At 35.2% G+C, this 15185-nt stretch overlaps 1 protein-coding gene across 1 annotated transcript; it reads right to left on the bottom strand.

Annotated features, from left to right (window-relative positions):
- Positions 1 to 11723: 11723 nt before the first annotated feature.
- On the bottom strand, positions 11724 to 12698 carry LOC147386470 (uncharacterized). Its single transcript, XM_086424550.1, has one exon. It carries the CDS (start codon positions 12696 to 12698, stop codon positions 11724 to 11726), a length of 975 nt encoding a protein of 324 aa, XP_086280676.1.
- Between the last annotated feature and the right edge of the window lie 2487 nt (positions 12699 to 15185).

The raw sequence follows: 15185 nt of genomic DNA, 5'->3' as shown, positions 1-15185 counted from the left end.
CGATTTTGGGAGAGTCTGCACAAAACAATGGATACTGAGTTGAACTTCAGCACAACATTTCACCCACAGTCTGAGCGAGTAATTCAGATTTTAGAAGACATGTTGTAGGCATGTGTTTTGGTTTTGGAGGGAATTGGAAACAACACTTACCATTGGTGAAATTCTCGTATAATAACAGCTTCCAAGCTAGTATCGGCATGGCACCAATTGATGCTTTATACGGTAGGCCGTGTTGATTACCGATATGTTGAGTAGAAACAGGAGATGCCATGGTATTAGGGTTCGAGATTGTTGAGAAAACTATTGAGACAGTACGCATTATATGGGATAGACTAAAAACTGATCAGAGTAGATAGAAAAACTATGTAGACAAGCAGCACAGACCTTTGAAATTTCAAGTTGGGGATCAAGTATTCTTGAAGGAATCGCCCCGAAGAGGGATCTCTAGATTTGGCATGAAGGACAAATTAAAGTCACGATTTGTAAGACCATTTGAGATAGTTGAACGGATAGGTCCAGTGGCATACCGATTAATTCTACCCCTACAACTTGAGCAAGTTCACAATGTGTTCCACGTATCCATGCTGAAGAAGTACTTATCAGACCCTTCACATGTGGTTGACTTGTAGAATTTAGAGGTAGATGAAGACGTATCCTACGAGGAAGGTATAGTACAGATACTAGACAGGAGAGTAAAACAACTCAGATCAAAATCTATCCCTCTAGTCAAGGTATTGTGGAGGCACCATAATGTAGAAGAAGCCACATAAGAAAAAGAGGTTGAGATGCAGGCTAAGTATCCAGAACTATTCAGAGAATAAGGTTTGATTTTCATTTTGATGACAAAATTTTTATTAAGGGGGAGAATGTAACACTACGAGTTTTTAATTTGTATCTCAAGGAAATCTAATTGTGAATTTTGATAAAATTAAAAAAAAAAAACTTAGGGTAGAATACTCAAATTTTAATCCATTCATTTTTAACGAATTTTGACTTCGCCATTAGGTTTAAAATGATCAAAATATATATTCTAGCCTGTAAGCACGTTTAAATTCGAGTTCGGATGATAAAGTTATAAAATTCTCGAATTTTATGTTAAGTGGGACCCAAAATAATAAATTTTCATTAGAGGAAGAATTAGAAAAATTAAACAGCATCATGAGGTCCGCAACGAAAAATTATTCTAAATGGAATACTCATATGTCATTTTCTAAGTTCGAATGGTCAAGATTTTGTCGAAAATACAAATGAAGGAAAAATACAAAAATACCCTTACCTTTTATTATAAAAAGAACCAACTCATTCTTTTATTTACTATCTCCTCTCCAATTCACAAAAAATCAGCCCATTCTCCAAACCTAGGGTTTCAACCCTTTCCATCAAGATCTATCGCAAACAAGTCCGAGTTGATCATCGACGAAGGAGATAATGTTGTCGGCATCGACGAGCTCCACACCTTCAACCCGTTTAACCTTCATCTTCCTTTCTTTTCCTTGTTCTCTCAAGAAAATCAGCAAGTAGGTTCATCTATACCCACTTAAAGTCTCATCCAAATCAAGAAAAAGTCATCCATCGTCATTGAAAAGGGGAAAAACACCTTCAAAGAGGATTTCACAACCAACCCGACCGTTGTCACCGAGTTCAATCACTTTCGAAACTTTAAGCCGCTGAACATTGACCCTTGGTGTTGGTTCATCACCATTGACAACCACGAACCAAGTAGGGGACTCTCAACTCTTATTAGTACCCGTAGATTTCGAGAAAATTGCATTTAGGGATGTTTCGAAACTTATGTTGTGTTTTAAAAATCATAGAATGTTGTTGTAATTATTTCAAATTTATAGTAGAACTAATGTATTTGATATATTTTATCATGATTTAATTATTGGATTCATGAGTGGGTTATTAGAATAAAAAATGAGTGAAAAACTTGAAGAAACGATGAAAAAATGAAAAAATTTGAAGTTTTCAGCATTCTGATGGTTCCATCATGAATAGTTACGGTGCCACCGTGCCTTATCCACAATGCCATCGTGAGCCACAAGCCTTAGTCACGGTACCACCATGAAAACCAAAAGTGCCCAAAAAAAATTTATGATATTTTTTTGGATTCCACATGCTTTTAACATGTCAAAACGATTACTTATGGGCCCGTAACTCTTTCAAATGAGCTAGGAAAAAAATAAACAAAATTTCGTCACGACGAAAATGTTTCAAGAATTCGTGTGATATATTTTGCATTACTTTGAATTAGATTACAAAATTACATGGCTCTTCTCATGTTGTCAAGGGTCTTCATTTACAAAAATCCATTTTCAATTTCGACAACTTTGAAAAATCAAGTTTCTGACAATTAGTCAAATTTTCATCAACTTTTTCAGTTTTGGTAGTTTGCCTTCGCATACCTATTGGGACCTCATTTTAACAAAAATTAAACAGTTTTTCGATTGAATGATCAAAGTAAATTTGCAAGCTTGAAAAAGAAATATTTGATTCAAAAAATCAAGAAGTAAAAACACGACAGAATGAGAAAGGGACGAATCGGTGAAATGTCAGAATCATATTGAGAAGTGATGTCTGCATTTTACGTTGTATGTTATGTGCAGGTAGGTGAAGGGAGATCTAGGGATAATGAAAGGGTTGCATGTTTATTTAAATTTATGTTGGCGCAAAGGCTCCGAGTACTATTATTTATTTTAGGCCGGGTAGTCACTGTTGCATGGTAGGAAATTGGACATCCATTATCAACCCTGTATTGTTAATTTCTATTTTGTTTTGAAATAAAAAATGATATACATATATGTAGTTAATTTGTGAGCTGTTAAAGAGTTTGTAAATACCTGAAAGGATAGTGCATCATATCATCCGGAGTAGTGTACTATCCTAGGATGTACAGTAGGGACTACCAAGTTCATACATGGTATAGGACACGTATGAGAATGAAGTCACAACTACAATCTGGGTCCATTCCCTTCTATCTTTATCAATGAATGTGTATTATAAAGGTGGTCGGATACGAATAGAGTATTTACTTTGGGAATCAATTGCACGCCTGATAGGCATAGACGAAGATGATTAGTCAATGATCACTGACAATCTAGTAGTAGTTGAACTTTCTGACACATCGAAAAGAGACCTATTACTTACGGTCATGTCAAACGACCCGCCTGAGCCGAAGAAATGGTCATCAGTGTAGTAAGAGCAGTGACCGACCATAAAATTAGGAACTAAAAGCCAGATTAATGTTGTAACATCATGTCCTGACTGGGAGTGATCCAGTCGTGAATCCCAACTCTTTAATTCCACTACTCCACCATTTTGGATTACGTATCTATTGTTATATTTTGAATTATAAACTGCAAAGCATGCTTGTCATTTCAATGTTGAAAAATTATTTGTATAAAAATGAAAATGTATAGTACGTACATATGATTGATGCCATGTGAATTCTTAAAACTGTTTAGTTGCTCATCCCTGGCTATATATACCAGTTAATCGTATTTTACTTGATAATGCCTCGCATGTATTAAAAATGTTTCAGTATGCTTATTCGTACATGTTAGGTGAGGTTATTAGTAGGGGCTGTTTGTGGACCTACTGGGTAAGCATTGTTACTCACCCTTTACTTCCTATTATTTTTTGTTTCAGAGCTTACAATCGTAGACCCATCTAACGAGGATTATCTGGTGGGTCATATGACGATCAAAGTCCGTTACCTGGTGTGCACCATGACTACTTCTACTAGGAGTCTGTTCGTCCTAGGAAAAGTATATGTTCTTTTGGTAGTCGAATGCTAGGCCTATATTAGAGTGAAGAAATTTTTGTTATCTTGTATATGTCCACCTTTTTGCGCAACTCTGATCCAATTATACTATATTCGTAGTTTACTATCTTCCGCATCTTGTATATTTTGGTACATTGTTATATACAGGATTTATTGGTTATTAACTTATCAGTTTTTCATTGCTTTTGAGTTCCGTGAAACGCTAACATAAGAAGTGGAAACTATCTAAACTTTGAGGTTTGACCTCAGGATTTGTGTTAGCGTTTGGCGAGGTACCACAGCGACGAAATTTAATTATGAGTCTAGGTTTCCCACAAGTAAAGCATATATGTGGTTGTTTATCCTTGTCTCATCTTCAATTCTTCCTTTTAGTTTTCTTCTTTGCTTTTTATTTTTTATTTTTTATTCTCTTTGGTTCAAATGATTTTCTTTTTGGCCATCACCTCCATGATGTGAGTTGTGACTAAAAGTTCATCATGCTTCTTATCTCTAAGATGAACTTCTTCTTCAGTCCTCAGATAATACATCCAACTTCTCAAGCGAATGATATTTTTTATATGCATTTACTTGGTGCAGTATTCCTTCCACGAGGGTGGCAATTTCTAAACAATTTCCTTCACTTAAAATTTGTCATCAAAGGCCATCCTAAAAACAACAATAGAGTCTACGATTGTTTGCATTTCTTGAACTTGAGAAAAATGGATTTTCAATCTTTCATCTTAAAGTCCATATAATTTCCAACAAGGAAATTCCGGTGCTAGATTCCCTTGTCGTGTAAACAGTCTTTAGAGCATCTCATACTTCCTTGACACGATTTTTCTTCATAGAGAGAGCTGGTTGTAAAGTTGATCAAAGAGAAAATTCAGAATATTGTAACGGTGCACATGGTCGTCTTCTACCCATTTTTGGGCCTTGGAAACAACAATCTTCATTTCCTTCGTTCCTTCAGTAGGTATTGCTAGGCATGGTTCAAATATAATATAAACAACTTTAAGTTGTTTGAGAAAAAATATATTTGTTCCTCATAATTATTAAAATTTGTATTATTAAAACAACCATCAAAATGGTTTGTATAAACAGAAATCAGATCAACTAGAGATACAACTACAAAAGAGTTGACATATTTTAAAATCGTTGGATTTGAAGTCAAAATTTGATGTTCGTTGTAAGAAACAGATAAAAATAATAATCTCTGATCAAATCAATTTGGCTAAGAAATGCGTAAACACTTCTTGAAGATAGTATGAGCCTCCCGTTTATGTGATGGAACACGGCAACAATATCTCTGAGATTCAACCTAGCTTAGACTCTATTCCGTTACTCTACAAGTTTGCACCACTCGATACGAATTTGTACCTGGCCTCTTTAGGATGCTCAAAAGAAATATGGAGAAAAAAAATTTCTCACAAAAGTGGAGAGAAAATTGAGAGATGTGAGAAATGAGTAAGATGTCAAAACTAATGGGGTTTAGAGGTTTATATAGTGGTGGAAATATACTCAATGCAATGAATTACCATTAATTGATACATGAGCCTCAAATTCTTCGAACATATGTGCATTGTAAAGTATTATTTATTATAAATATGTTTCAAAAGATATTTCAACTTTAGGCTCATCTCTTTTAACTAAATTCATTCATTTAGAATTAATGAATGAACTTCAATCTATAAATCAATATAGATTTCATGAACCTTGATCTATGCACCTAAGTCCATCAATTTTTTATATAAATTTATTTTATTTAAAACAAAATCTCCACTTGATTTCAAAATGAATAAATGTAAAAATGGTAAGATAGGCATTTTTGAAATTCATGTACATAAATGAAAATGTCTGGAGGACTTGAACTTCCACTTTGTGCAAACTAATCAAAGTTCATCTAAGAATGTAGTGGACATGCATTGAAATATCAATCCCAAAATGATAAACCGGACTTTGCCGCACATACATTCCTTTCATTACATTATTTCACACATTGTTGACATGGAGGTGCACACATAACATACATACTTTTTACTCGTATCTCAATGAAAAGCATATATGGTTCCATATACACATCCATGACAGCAATGTGTAAAACAATGTCAATTTCAATGTCACTTTAGCATTTTCCTTTTCTTTTATTTTGCATACCCTAATCTTTGATGGGGTTGACTTACTTTAATGAATAGAAAAGAGTGTCCTTTGTTGGAATTTCAATCAAAACATTTATTTTATTTTGGGTTTTTCATTAAAGTTAAAATTCTTTTGGTGGTCCATAAAAATATTCGTTTGTATAGGGATTGAATTTGTGTTGGCTAAAAACAATAGGGACTAGGTGGGAAATAACCATTAAGCTATCAAATAGTTTTCCGTTGTATGGGTTTTGTGGTTTCCTAATTGAATTAGAGCTCACATTCTCCTAACGTTCTTTCCAATTTAGTAATGATGTTGAATTGGAAAGAGAAATCAATTAAAGAGGGAAGTGGAGGTTGTCCCTATCATCCTTTTGATCACACAATGGTAAAAGAGATAGTACTACTATTTTGGCTTAAGGTTTATCATAGATTCAAAAAGGTAAATCAAGATTTGGTACACTTGGGGAACAAGAGTTTTAAATTTATTATTACTTCGGTTCAGATCTGTTTTTGCACTGGTTTATAAGCATTACAAGTATGTTTTTAAGAACACATTACTTAGGTTTTTGTTTCATCATGTTTTGATTGATTATGAGTGCCAAGATCAGTTATATAAAAAGTTTAAAACCCAATATCCTACAGCCTTTAATATGTTGATTGCCCATGCATGGTGGAAGTCTTCAAAACTTTAATGGGATTGAATTGTTCAAAAATTAATAGAAAAATGGTATGCATGAGGGACTTGGAGACCCATCTCGCACAATTAAGATCGAGTTACTAATTACCTATTAAACCACGGTCATGGGCTCTTAATAGGTCTTAAGCCTTACCTAGGCCTACAACATAATCCTAAAAAATTATTTGGCTTTCTCGATGGATGGCTTAGTATTATCACCCTCGCTGTTGACCTTACCACTACTTTAGGAGCCTAGTGAGATGTATTCTCCTTTGTTCTAACTACTTTTTCATAAGCATCATCGCACCCAATTAAATATCCCTAGATGTGATTTTCACATGACATAGTTTTGATTTTAATGTCTTGATATTGACATTATCAACGCATCTAAATTTTCTTATGTATGTAATTTTTATTTAGTATCATCATCACCCGATCAAATATCCCTTGATGTGATTTTCACACTACATAGTTTGACGTTATCAATGCACCTATTACCAAGTTTTCTAACCCCAGTTCAAAAGTTGAAGAATTGTGGACCATATATCTTTTGCGAACCACTTTAGATGCCAATTTTGAAACTTTTAATTCATATAAGACAAAACACCTTCACCAAATAGTTAGCTATTGATCCTACCCCATATATATTTATATATATTCATTATTTACAATAGATTTCACTATATAAAAAATTAAGATTGGATTATTTATAAACAAAAGGTACTTCATAACTCATCAAGTGTTGCAAAGATATACAAAACTAGGGCTTAGACCCATAGCTCAATTGGTTTAACATATTTCAAAGAAACTTTGAGGTCATAGGTCATGCTCAACTTACCCATAAAAAAATGAAACATCCAACCAATTTCGACAATTCAATCGCCACGAATCCAATCTGAACACCATGATTCGTGGGTTCAAAACCAGTTCAAGCCACCAATCCGACTCGCCTTCGCATAGAAAGAGTTGGACTGGTCGTCAAACTGAAAGTTTCTTGTCTATACGGATCTTTTCTCTCTCGGAAGCTCTCAAAACCCTAACCATGGCAATAGGAGTCAACAGAGATGAAGAAGCTCCATCTCTGATCATGCTACTACTCGATCATCGCAACTATTTAGTACTTCATATATCTACCCCGAACAATACTTCACAGGTTGCAATTGTTGGTGTCAAACTCTGCCCCATTGAAAGTTTAGATTACAAGATAGTTAAGAACGATTTCTTTAAGTAGGATACATCTTTGGACGGCTACCGAAGGATGTTGATGTAAATTTCATGGTGGCTGAGATGGGGCGGGATCCAAAGGTTTGGAAGGAACCGATAGAGTTCAAGCCAGAGAGATTCTTGAAGCGTAATGGAGAAGCTCAATATAAGAGGGACCAGGGAAATTAGGATGATGCTGTTTGGGAGAAGGGTTTTCCCTGGTCTTGGTTTGGCTATGCTTCCTATTGAGTATTTGGTGGCTAATTTGATGGGAGAATCTAAATGGATGACTAGAAACAGAGATGAAGTTAATGAGAATAGGAGAAAAAGAATTGGAAATCTATTCTGTTTTCTTATTCATCTTCTGATATTACAAAGAGGATAGCTACATATAGAAATATAACAGAAATTAGTTACAACAATATATAGTTGGATAACTGATTTATGTTATAACAAAAATTATGATCTAAAATTCCCCCTCAAGATGGACTGTAAATGTCCTTTACAGACATCTTGGAAAGAAGTGGAAACAACAAAGATGAAGGCAAAGGCTTTGTAAAGACATCGGCTAACTGATGTTGAGAACGAATGGGCATGAGTCGAATAGAACTATCAGCAACCTTGTCTCGGACAAAATGACAATTAACTTCAATGTGTTTAGTCCGTTCATGAAAGGTTGGATTAGAAGTTACATGAACTACAGCTTGATTAGCACAAAAAAGAAGAGTAGGAGAAGAAACAACAACTTGAAAATCCTACAACAATTGACGAATCCAAACTAACTCACTTGCAGTAGCAGCCAAGGCCTTGTATTCAGCTTCAGCAGAGGACCTGGAGACTGTAAATTGTTTCTTTGATTTCTAGCAAACCAAAGAGTCACCAAGGAATATGCAAAAACCCGTAACAGACTTCCTAGAATCCAAGCAAGATGCCCAATCCGAATCAGAAAAAGCTTTCAAATTGAGAGAAGAAGGAGCTGCATCAGAGAAAGCTTGAATTTGGAAGGATAAAGAAGAAGGGAAAAATAACTCCTGTCTAGGATTAGACTTGAGATAACGAAGAAGATGATGAATGGCCTTGAGATGAGGCATTCGAGGCTTGGCCAAAAATTGGCTTAATTTGTGAACAACAAATGTAATATCAGGTCTGGACACAGTCAAGTAGAGAAGGTGACCAATGAAACGCCTATATTGAGATATGTCAACTAACAAATCACCAGTATCAGCACTCAAAGAAACTTTAGGATCCATAAGTAAATTGGCAGGTTCACAAGCAAGATAATCGGTTTCTTTAAGCAATTGAAGAGTATAATGATGCTGAGAAATAACAACTCCTTTACTAGACTTGGCAATTTCAAGACCAAGGAAGTATTTTAAATACCCCAAATCCTTAAGCTTAAACTGATCATTAAGAAAGCTTTTCAAGGAATCAATGACTTGATTATTAGGTCTAATGATTATGATATCATCAACATAGACCAGTAAGGCAATAAAAGAAGAACCTGTACCTTTTGTGAATAGAGAATAATCAGATTTTGATTGAGTAAAACCAAATCGAAGAAGAGCCTAAGAAAATTTTGAATACCATTGTCATGAGGCCTGTTTTAAACCATAAATGGAATTGGGAAGTCGACAAACAACCTTGTCCCCTTGAGGAATGATCTCCCCCTTACTGCCATATCCAAGAGGAACATCCATATATACTTTTTCAGAAAGATCACCATAAAGAAACGCATTATTCACATCCAGCTGGACTAAATGCCAATGTTCATTAGCAGCAAGAGCCAAAAGAACCTTGACAGTAACAAGTATGGCAACTGGAGAAAAAGTTTCAATAAAATCAAGTCCTTCCTGCTGAATATAGCTCTTAGCAACTAAACGTGCTTTATTCTTTTCTATAGAGCCATCAGATTTATATTTAATCTTATAAATCCGCTTACAACCAATGGAATGCTTGTCTTTGGGAAGAATAGTGAGGGAACAAGTATTATTTGCCTCCATAGCATCTAACTCAGTTTGCATAGCATCACGCCAATGCTGAAATCGCATAGATTGATGGAAAAATTGAGATTCAAAATGAGAAGAGACAGCCAAAAAAAAAGCTTTATGAGAGTCTGATAAAGAACTATAAGATAAAAACTTGGATAAAGGATAAGAAGAATTCGAATTTGGTAATTCCTTATAAGAAACCAGACTGCAATGATAGTCATGTAGATATGATGGAGGCTTAACTTGTCTTGTGGATTTTCTAGCATGTACAACTTCAGAAGCTTCGGGTATATCTAGTAAGGAAGTAACATGAACATCTTGAACAAGATCAGTAACCTCAAACACTTCTTGAGTAACAGAAGAAGAAGGAAAAACAAATTGGATTGGAGTAACATCAAGAGTAGAATTAGGCAGAACCAAATCAGGAAAAGGATCAATTAAATTTTCAGAAGAGACCAAAGTATGAAAAGGAAAAACATCCTCATGAAAGATAACATCCCGAGAAATAAAGATTTGTGTGGTTTGGATATCGTAAAGTTCATATCCTTTAATACTAGGAGGATAACCAAGAAAAACACACATTCGTGCTCTAGGCTCAAACTTAGTCCAATGAACAGTGAGAGTAGATGCAAAAGCCAAGCACCCAAATACCCTGAAGAAAGAGTAATCAGTAGGAGATTGGTATAAAAGTTCATAAAGAGCCTTATTTTGAATCAATGGAGAAGGTGTCCAATTAATAAGAAAGGTAGTCGTGACAACACACTCATTCCAAAAATCAATTGGAATTCTAGATTGAAAGTACAAAGCCCGAGCAACATTAAGAAGATGTTGATGTTTCCGTTCCACCACGGAATTTTGTTGTGGCCTTTCCACACAAGAAAACTGATGAAGAACACCCTTAGCAATGAAAAACTCAGTGAACTGCAACTCAGGAGCATTATCAGATCTAAAAATCTTGATTTTGGCATTAAACTGAGTATCAACCATGTTAAAGAATCTTGGTATAACAGTACTAACATCAAATTTCTATTGAAGCAAGAAAAGCCATGTAAAACGAGTACAATCATCAACCAAAGTGAGAAAATATCTATAACTAGATTGAGATGAGACATGATAAGGACCCCAAACATCGCAATGTATCAAATCAAAATGACTTTTAGCTATATGATTATTGGTAACAAAGGAAGTCTTCGCTGTTTAGTCAAATGACAGATATAGCAAGGATCAGACTTATTGTACTTAACAGTATCAAAGTATAAATGATTTCTCAAACAATCAAGTCTCTTAAAGGACAAATGACCTAATCTATTGTACCAAACTCGAGCAGAAACATAGTTGACAGAAGCAATAGATTGGGACTGCAAAGTAGTAGAATCAAGAACATACAAGTCTTCAAGCTTATCACCCTTGCCAATCGTCTTCTTGTTGTTGATTTCCTGAATAACGAAGCAATCATGAAAAATTTTTATCGTAGATTGTGATCCTTTAGTAAAAGCACTGACTGACAACAAGTTGAACTTGAATTGAGGAACATAAAGAACATCATTGAGAATAATGCTATCACAAAGCTTGATGTCACCAGAAAAAGCAACAGCTATCTGTGTATGATTAGGTAAAGTGACAGTAGAGTGTTGAATGGCTCTCATTGTAGTGAAGAGATTAGAATTTGAACAAATATGCCTAGTAGCCTCCGAATCAACTATCCAAAAATAAGTAGATGAGAAGATTGGGCTTCAAGAAATAGAAAAACATATACCTGCAGAATAGGTAGCAGCAACTGAAGGCTTTTGATGATTAGTAGAACTAGCAGAAGCAGTAAAATGAGTGGACAGCATGGACATTAACTGTTGATATTGATTAGGATTGAGATTTTGAACAAAATTCCCAACATTAGTCTCAGGACAACCAAATGAAGAGTTATAAGATGGCTGACTGATGACTTGATTCACAGCAGCTTAGTTGGTAGAATATGAGTAATTATCCCTTTGTCGTGGTTGAAAACCTAGTGGATAACCATGGATCTTATAGCACTTCTCAACAATGTGACCATGGTACTGACAATGTGTGCAAAAAGGTCTCTCTTTCTTCTGTCCTTTGTAAGTTCCTGAATTACGAGGATTAGAATTGTAATTTCCTCTATCACCAGATCTTTTAAAATCGTTGCTCTTGACAGCAAAGGTCATAGTATTGGTGGAATCAGGGGAAGAACTGAGGTTTGTGCCAACCTTCCTTTGATGTTCTTTTTGAGAAATAAGAGCAAACACTTTGTTTATGGGAGGTAAAGGGTCCATAAGGAGAAGTTGACCTCGGATTTGAGAAAAAGAGTCATGTAATCCCATGAGAAATGACATTATGTACTCCATTTGATAATGAGAATTCAATTGTTTAACACTTCCACAAGTGCATTTACCATAAGTACAGCTAGGCCTGTAATTGCTCAACTCTTCCCATATAGATTTAAGCTTGGTAAAGTGAATACTAACAGAGTTTTGGTTCTGAACATGATTCATCAATTCTCTACGTAATTGGAAAATTCTAGGACCATTACTTTGTTGAAATCGATCCTTAAGATCAAGCCATATTTCATAAGCAGAATCAGAAAAGATTATGCTAGCAGATATCTCTTTAGAAACGGAATTCAGAATCCACGAAATCACAATATTATTATTTCTAATCCATGAACTAAGAAGATTTGGATCAGTACCTTCTAGTTTAGGAATTAAACCATCTATGAATCCAAGTTTGTTCTTGACAGAGAGAGCGATCAACATTGCCCGACTCCAAGAGGTATAGTTGTCTCCAATCAATGGTTGAGAAATAAGAACGAAACCTGGACTATCTGAATAATGAACAAAATAAGAATTTGAAAGATTATCAATGGTGGAATTACCACTGGGCGTCTTCAAGTTTTCTGATCCCGGAGTCTCCATGGAAATCAAGAGAAGGAACAAAGAAAACAATTGAAGAATCAATGAAGGAAATCAAATGAAGAACTCTGAACAAATTGAGAATGATCTAGAAATCTAGAGAAACAGAGTAGAGGAACTTCTACTCTGATACCATAATGAGAATAGGAGAAAAAGAATTAGTAATCTGTTCTGTTTTCTTATTCATCTTCTGATATTACAATGAGGATAGCTATATATAGAAATATAGCAGAAATTAGTTACAACAATAATACAGCTGGATAACTGATTTATGTTATAACAGAAATTATGATCTAAAAGAAGTTATGTTGTTCATGTGAATCAAGTTCATAATTGGCTAAACCACTTACACGTTGCTCGCATGGGTGGGGATAAATGATAAAGGGCAACATAAAACCAAGGTCATGCTATAACCAGCTTGGGGAACAATGGTATCGATATTGCCAGGTTTCTATTGATGCTGCAACCAAGGTGCTACCAAATATTTAAAAGGCATTTAAAATGATTGATATCACCAAGTCTCTTTGTCTAGGTCCAGGTTGCATTCCAAGGAAACAAATTGATTAGAGGGCGCATCTTGTGGCTAGCATCAGTTATATTAATCTTTGTGTGATACAGATGATATGGAAACAGTAATGTCAGGTTAATTTTGATAGAAGTGAGTTTAATGAAGGATAGTAGGTCAGTTCAAGTTGACCCTCGGACGAATATGACAAGTAGATTTGGCGCATTAAGACAAACTCACCTCTACGGAGAGTGACTGACACATGCGATTGAAGCATGCGGTCTTGGGATTATACGGTCCAATTACACAATCCAAGAACATTGCAGGTTTCCAAACAAAGAGTCGTATCACAAATACGGTGATACAACCAGGTATTTATGTTAAATTTAAAGTTCTTAAATTTTATTAAATGTACAACAAACAATAGTGTCGAACGATGATATGGTTCGGGGGCTCAATTTATACCCATAATTAAGAGTCATATGTGACCCCTTAGTTATAATTCTTGTTAGGAAATATGGTTAATTACTATGCTTGGGGGTTTTATTTATATTGAGCCAAATTCTTATTAGAAAGGTTGGTCTGACAAATAAATTTGGGGGCTAATAATTCGGTTGAATCTACAGACTTCGCTGAATTAAGTAGCTCAATTTATAATCCATTATAGTATGGGAGCTTAGTTCAAACTCGTAATAAGAGTTCCATATGACAAAATTTGTTACTTGAAGATTCGATTTAAAAGTAGTATGGGGGCTAACCTCGTACCTAATTTGATTGAGTTTAGGGACTCCATTGAGGTGAGAGGTTCAGTCCATAATTCTAAACCACAAAGATAAAATAATTATATTCTATGAATGTTGTGATCTCCATTAGTTCAAGTTTTTCAAGTCGATTCAATAAATTTTTATAAGGAGAAAAGGTTAATTCCTCCTGGACCCGAGTATCACTCTATGAGGTGAGTGGCACAAAATCCAAATAAGGTTGGTTCCCCAGTGGACTCGAGTGTCACTCTATGAAGTGAGTGGCATGAAATCTGAATAAGATCGGTTCCCTGGTGGATCCGAGTGTTACTCTATGAGGTGAGTGGCATGAAATCCGAATAAGATCGATTCCCTAGTGAATCCGAGTATCATTCTATGAGGTGAGTGGCACAAAATTCTAATAAGGTCGGTTCCTCCCGAATCCGAGCATCACTCTATGAGGTGAGTGATGCAAAATCCAATACGATTGGTTATTTTATTGATTATCAAAATCTTGGATCATTTTGGGATCCAAGCCCAATTTGGGATTTCGGTCGATTCTTTTATTTATTGAAGTCTTGGATCATTCTAGGATCCAAGCCCAATTTGAGATTTTGATTGGTTCTATTGTTTATTAAATTCTTGAATCGTTTTGGGATCCAAGCCTGATCTGGGACTTCGGTCGGTTCTATTGTTTATCTAAGTCTTGAATCGTTTTGAGATCCAAGCCTGATCTAGGATTTTGGTTGGTTCTGTTATCATTTATTAAAGTCTTTGATCACTTTGAAATCCAAGCCCGATTTAGGATTTCGATCGATTCTTCTATCATTTATCAAAATTTTGACTCATTACGAAAATCAAGCCCAACTTGAGGTTAATTTTATTATTTGAACATCTACTTATTATGAGATTTCAACCAAGTTGAATATCAAGTTTGCAAGCAATAGGCTTGGGGGATCAAAAATCATACTAATTCAAAAATCAAGGATGGAATTCACTCAAGTAGAAGTATTTCTCAAAGGCGGATCTCAATATATTGATCTCCACCTTCAAGAGGGGGCTATGTGGAAGGATAAAATCGTTTCCCATCTGGATCGCCCATTCGCACCATCAACGTGCATCTCGGGGTGGACACGTGACATCATCTAAAGAGAGTTCTATCTTATTAGGAAAGATTCCTAATTTAAGATGATTATTCTCCTTGTTATGTAATTGTTATTTTGGATAAGGGGTAATGTGGTCAAT

Source organism: Akebia trifoliata, chromosome 14 (genome assembly GCF_017979445.1).
Source record: "Akebia trifoliata isolate Shusen 1 chromosome 14, ASM1797944v1, whole genome shotgun sequence".
Classification (NCBI taxonomy): Eukaryota; Viridiplantae; Streptophyta; class Magnoliopsida; order Ranunculales; family Lardizabalaceae; genus Akebia; species Akebia trifoliata.
Note: the sequence above shows the minus strand (reverse complement) of the source record. Positions and strands in the feature narration are given on the sequence as shown.

What these genes read in the sequence shown, in the direction of transcription:
- LOC147386470 (XM_086424550.1), bottom strand. Translation starts at nt 12,698, where the DNA reads ATGGAGACTCCGGGATCAGAAAACTTGAAGACGCCCAGTGGTAATTCC.